The sequence below is a fragment of the Nannospalax galili genome, unplaced genomic scaffold (genome assembly GCF_000622305.1).
Source record: "Nannospalax galili isolate Female #2095 unplaced genomic scaffold, S.galili_v1.0 scaffold592, whole genome shotgun sequence".
NCBI classification, from domain to species: domain Eukaryota; kingdom Metazoa; phylum Chordata; class Mammalia; order Rodentia; family Spalacidae; genus Nannospalax; species Nannospalax galili.
In genome coordinates this window covers 369,558-375,536 of record NW_008331650.1, presented here as the reverse complement: position 1 = coordinate 375,536, position 5,979 = coordinate 369,558, and the positions used below count along the sequence as shown (strand labels likewise).

Below are 5,979 nucleotides of genomic sequence, written 5' to 3'. Positions count from 1 at the left end.
CTCCAATTGCCTCACCCTGTGTCCCTGTTCAGCATGGAAGAAGCCAGAGCGCTTGGCATCCCTATTCCCTACTGGCAATTTGGATAACCCCTTCAGAAGATGGCGTGATAAGAATAGGAGGTAGGAATTGGCTAGGTAGTTAGGGTAAAAAGACCCCAAAGAAATGTAGCCAGTTTCTTGGCTAAATGTCCTTGGGCCTGTTAGCAACATATTCTGTTCCAAAGGCCAAAAATGTCGAAAGTATTTGGGAGCTTGTATCTAATCCTTAAAAGATTTTAGGGTTACCTCTTCAGAGGGGGGAATTTTGGAGGGGAGGGAGTGGGCATGGATTTGATCAAAACACCTTATATTCGTGTATGAAATTCTCAATAAAGTTTTTGTAAAAATTTAAAAAAAGAACAGTCAGTATTCTTAACCACTGAGACATTCCTCTAGCTCCCCAAAATAAATTTTTTAAAAATCAAAAATAATTGTGATCCAAAACATTTCAAAAAATGCTTTCATATTCAAAGTAAGAAAAAAACAAATCATGGTTAAAAAAATAAAATAAAGCGCTGGACATGGTAGCACAGACCTTTAATCCCAGGACTTGAGAGAGAGGCAGGTGGATGGATCTGTGAGTTCAGGCAGATCTGATTTTGAGTTTAAGGCCAGCCTGGTCTACATAGTGAATTCCAAGCCAGCTGGGGTTATAGGGAGACCTTGTCTCAGAAAAAGACAAATAAATAATAAATTTTGACAGACTATAAGGCACATGTACCTACCACCACATTACACCACTGATTGAGCCTGATGGGCAGGTCTCTGTGTGACTGCACCCATTTTGCATACGCGGGATACATTACTGGAAGACAGGAAAACAAGTCTGTAGGCTTGATTTCTTCCTTGAGGCCAATAAGAGTTGCATTAACAACATAATTAACAGGAATTAAAAGTGTCTGTTTACTAGTAATGGTTAACTGAATGATACCGTTACCTAGTTCGCAGAGTACATTGCTCAAAGACACACCAATCTACCATGATCTAAACATGACCACTCTGCATGCTTCACGCATTCATACTTAACATGTTGTCAGCTTTCGTGTTTTATTTTAGAAAACACTAGTATATGACATGTTAAATTCTCTTCATTCATTATCTTGTTCAACCCTCCTTAGACCACAAAGTAGGTATCTTTATCCAGTTTAAAGATGTGAATATCACTCCTGAATCCTGCAGTTATGCATGCAAATCAGAATTTTCTGTTCTCTCTGTTGACGAGTCCACCCATTTCAAGAAAGCTCTTGCTATGAAATCCGCCCCTATACACAGTCTACAACCAGTAAAACCAAACTGTCAACTTGGTATGAGAAAAAAGCTGGAGTCATTATTTCCAAAAATGCAAACACAAAAATACCAATAGAAATGTCAAATAAAGAGCAAGCTAACTTGAAAGACAGATAATCACATTAGAAGACACCATCAACCCCAAAGGCTCACCAATTTCAGCAGCACTCCCCTTTACCAAGTGTAATGTAGGAAAATCATTTCATCAGTCCTTGCTGTAGCTACATGGAGACTCAATGGCCGTCTCCATACCCCCCCAGCATTCCAAGAATAATGCCAACAGGCACAAATGGAGCTCTCTAAAACTCCTGCAGGAAAACGGGCATGGTGGCTCGTGCACACATCCAGCATTCAGGAGGCAGAACCGACATATGTCTGTGAGTTCAAGGACAGCCTGGTCTCCATAATGAGTTCCAGGCCAGCCAGAGTTACATGGTAAGACCATGTCACATCAATCAAACAAACAAAACCCTATGGGAATATAATCAAAATAAGCAACAAAATTTGTAAACATAGTATGAAGTATCAGTGTTTGCAACTGCATAATCAACACAAGAATAAACATTATTGTAATATAATTCCCTAAAAAGCTCTGAAAATTTATAGCACAAAATAAAAAAAGATGAGCTCTTAAAAACAAAACAAAAACCCCATATATCCCGATGATGATAAAGGGCTCTATTATAATAATATTATAATGAATACGGCTTAATGTAAACAATTCTACAAAACAAACTTGCATTCTGTCTTCATCACCTTCCATTAAATTTTATTTTGCCAGGAAGGATTTGAAACCTCACAAACACTGAGGCTCGGCTCTAGATGCCAGGAATGTTCTGTGCTCCAAGGCCGCCCTCACCTGTTTCACTAGTAGGACGGATGGCAATTGGCTCAGCCAGCTCTGTCTTACCAGATCTTGTGACCCAAGCAACCTAGTAAGATAAAGATGATTTTAATGACAGTTTAGACCAGCGCAAATGTAGATAAATGTTCAGTTCTCAGCATCAACTAAAGCAACAAACAGCTGCTATTACTACAAAAGTACAAGTCAGTCAGCTGACATGACAAACAGAAACACAACTTGCCATAAAAGTAGGAATATGATTTCTTAAATAAAAATGGCCCTACAATTCTCTAATTTGGTTGTTATATTCTATTGAGGATATGCTTCTGAGTTTACAAGGGAACTACAAAAAATAAAACAGCAAGCTAACTTACCTCAGGGGCAAAGTCAGCAATGTGAGTCTTCTCTTTCTCTAATGCACCTTGAGACACAAATATGGGGAAATAGCAGTTTTCAACGCCAAGTTTCTTGATCTCAGCATCAAAGAAGTCCTTAATGGATTCCCAAATGGAATATGACCAGGGGCGGAGAATATAGCAGCCACTTACATCATAGTATTCAATCATTTCTGATTTTGTGATGACCTTTTTAAGAGAAAAACAAAGTCTATAAATTGAATCAGTACTCTAGTGCACACGGCAAAAGTATGCGGTAATCAAAAAATTTGTAGAAACTGCAGACACATTCTCATGGTGGGGAGGGTCTGAATGGAGGAAAACAGACCTTCCTACACTCAGGGGCCACATATTATTTTGAATTTAGACTCACCCCTTTACCTCACAATATGAACAAAAAATAGCGATGACTACTCATGGACTACTTTTTGATTCAACAGTAAGTGGCCATACTTTTGAAACTGACATGCTGGAAAGCTATGCTATGTATTACTTTTCCTTCCATCCTTCCCTCCTTCCTTTGTGGTGCTGGGGATCAAACTCAGGACCTTGGGCATGCTAGGCAAGCCTCCGTCATTAAGCCACACTCCCAGCCTTCTGTTATTTTTAGTTTTTATTTTGAGACAGTCTCACTATGCAGCCAGCTGGCCTGGAACTTGAATCCTCTTGCCTTAGTTTCCTAAGGGCCAGGATTACAGGGGTGTGCTACCACTCCTGGCCTATACTATGCTATTACAATAGCATCACAGAGCTGGGGAGAGGGCCCGGTCAGTAAACTGCTTACCTCGCAAGTATGAGGCCCTGAGTTAGATCCCAGAACCCTACAAGTGTCAGGTTTGGCGGTATGTGCTTGTAATCTCAAGAGAAGGATCCCTGGGTTCACTGGTCAGTCAATGTAGCCTAACTGGTAAGCTCTGGACCAAAGACAGACCCTGTCTCAAAGGGGGAGGATGGCTTTCCTGAGGATGACATCCAAGGTTGTCATTTACACACATGTGCATATACACCCACACTAAAGGAGGGCACCACTTATTGTTACTACTAACTTTTTACTTATGCTTTAGATCTAAACATCAACCCCACTTTGGGAAATTTTAAAACATAGAACTGACTGGGAAATTTTAAAACATAGAAACTGACTGAAAGCATACTCACTTGAGAGTACCATTCTGCCAGATTTTCTTCTTTTTTTGCTTCAAGACCCAATCTGCAGGCATGAAAAATAAAATATGAATTCTTTCACTCAGCAATTTCTTTTAGGCTATGTCTTAGTCTGTTTTCTGCTGTTATAACAAAGTATCTGAGACCAGACCAAGCAATCTCCAGAGCTGACTCATGGTGCTGGACACTCCAACAGCCTATCTGCAGGTGGAGGGGGCCCTCTAGAGGCATAGAGCATGACACAGTAGGTCAATGGAAAGCTGCTGGCTAGCTCAGGGACTCTCTTCCTTTGCTTTTAAAGCCATTAAACTATCATGAGACCCATTTTCATAACTTCAGCTAACTCTAATTACTCCAAAGGCTCCACCTTCGGATTACCCCATGAACTAGGGGATCAAGTTCCCAGCACATGTACTGCAGGGGACACATTCAAACCACAACAGGCTAAACAAAACCACCAGTTTAAAATAGGAGTATTTCTTCAAAATCACTCATTTATACATTTGCATTCTTTTATACTCATTTCCACGAGAATGTTTTTAACCTAAAAAAAATTTTCATCTTTTTATTACTGTTGATTTTTAGTTTCACTATTCAGCCCTCACTTGCCTGGAACTCAGTATGTAGATCAGACTGGCCTGAACTTGTGGCAATCCTCCTGCCTCTGCCTCTTAAGTACTAAGATTATAGGCATGCACCAACACACCCAGCATCCATCAGGTCTTAAAAGGTGGTCAGATATTGTCCATGAAAACTGCCAGGGCCAAACCTAACCAAAGCTATGATCTACTAAATAAGCATCTTATTTATAAAATACTTTTGTTTGCTTTGTTTTGTTTTTTTTTCTTTTTGAGACAGGGTCTTCCTGTAGCCTCAGCTGGCCTAGAACTCACTATGTAGACCAAGCTGGTCTTGAACTCACAGAAAATGTGCCTGCTGGGATTAAAGGCATGTGATACCACACCCATCCTATAAAATTCTTTTTCAATTACAAATATATGTTAAAGGCAGAGCCTATTCACATACATCTATGACAAGTTTTTGCCAGTCTCAACCCAGATAATATTACATTTGAAGTCACTGTCTCACTGAAGGCAATATAAAAAGTAACAAAAGCTAGCAGCTACTTCCATGCATGTGTTTATACATAATATATACACTTATATTGTATACACTTTTAAGTACACTAAATAAAAGTTTTAGAGCCGGGTGTTTGTAAAAATATACATCTAAACTTTAAAAACCAACTAAATAACAACAAGTACCAAGTATTCCAGGGCTGGAGACACAGCTCAGCAGTAGAGCACTTGCTTAGAACATGTCAGACCCTTTGCTGGGTCCTAGTCTCCTGCCTCCTCAAATTACTATTCCAGATAATAATCCTTCCCTCAAAAGACCAACAATTACCTGAGCATGGTGGTGTACACACTGTACAACTCAGGACCGTTCACAAGCAATCAGAAGGGGGAGGGAGAAGCACTAATCTCTTCCCAACATTCTATGAAGTCAGTGATTGAGCACAGTAAGCAGTAGTTGCATCTATACGATGACCTATGGAGGCAGCAGATCCGACACCCAGATGGAAACCCACCCCCTCTAAAGCTCACTCTTCTTAGTGTGCATGACAGGAAGCCTGTCACAGAGCTCATTCTACTTCTGGAATTGGATTTAGACAGAATTACATTATTCAGACTGTAAAGCAATGGAAAGAACAGATCAGCCTTGTTTTATATTTAATTTACAACTTCAAAGTCCTACTGGGAGTTGGGAGGCTGGAAAGACGGTTCGGTGATTAACCATGCTTGCTGCTCTTGAAAAGGATCCCAGTTTGGTTTTCAGCACTGACATTGGGCAGCTCTCAACCACCTGTAACTTTAGCTCCAGGGGATCTGAAGCCTCTGGCCTCCCCAGGCACCTGTCTTATGTGCACATACCCAAACACATACACAGGTACACACGAAATTTAAAGTAATAATCTTTTAAAAGGAAAAAAAAAAAATCCTACTGAGAATAAAGTTCTTATTTAGCTCCTACAAGACTTTCATGGGGCTGGAGACATGGCTCAGTGGTCAAGAACAGTGGCTGTTTTTGCAGAAGACCTGGGTTCGAATCCCAGCACCCACATGGTGGTTAACAACTGTCTGTAACTCCAGTTCCAGGGAATCCGATGGCCTCTTCTGTCCTTGGGGGCATTGCATGACACAGGTGTACTTACCTATATGCAATACACTCATACACATAAAATAAAAATAA

General features: G+C 40.3%; 1 protein-coding gene across 2 annotated transcripts in view; it reads right to left on the bottom strand.

Moving 5' to 3' along the window:
• Eprs (glutamyl-prolyl-tRNA synthetase) overlaps positions 1 to 5,979 on the bottom strand; it is a 72,110-nt gene that overhangs the window by 15,759 nt on the left and 50,372 nt on the right. For both annotated transcript variants that reach the window (XM_008826799.3, XM_029560464.1), the window contains 4 exons: positions 3,721 to 3,772; positions 2,545 to 2,754; positions 2,186 to 2,258; positions 765 to 844 (listed from right to left, as the gene is read on the bottom strand). In XM_008826799.3, the coding sequence (XP_008825021.1) occupies positions 765 to 844; positions 2,186 to 2,258; positions 2,545 to 2,754; positions 3,721 to 3,772 (415 nt within the window). The remainder of the gene's footprint in view (positions 1 to 764; positions 845 to 2,185; positions 2,259 to 2,544; positions 2,755 to 3,720; positions 3,773 to 5,979) is intronic.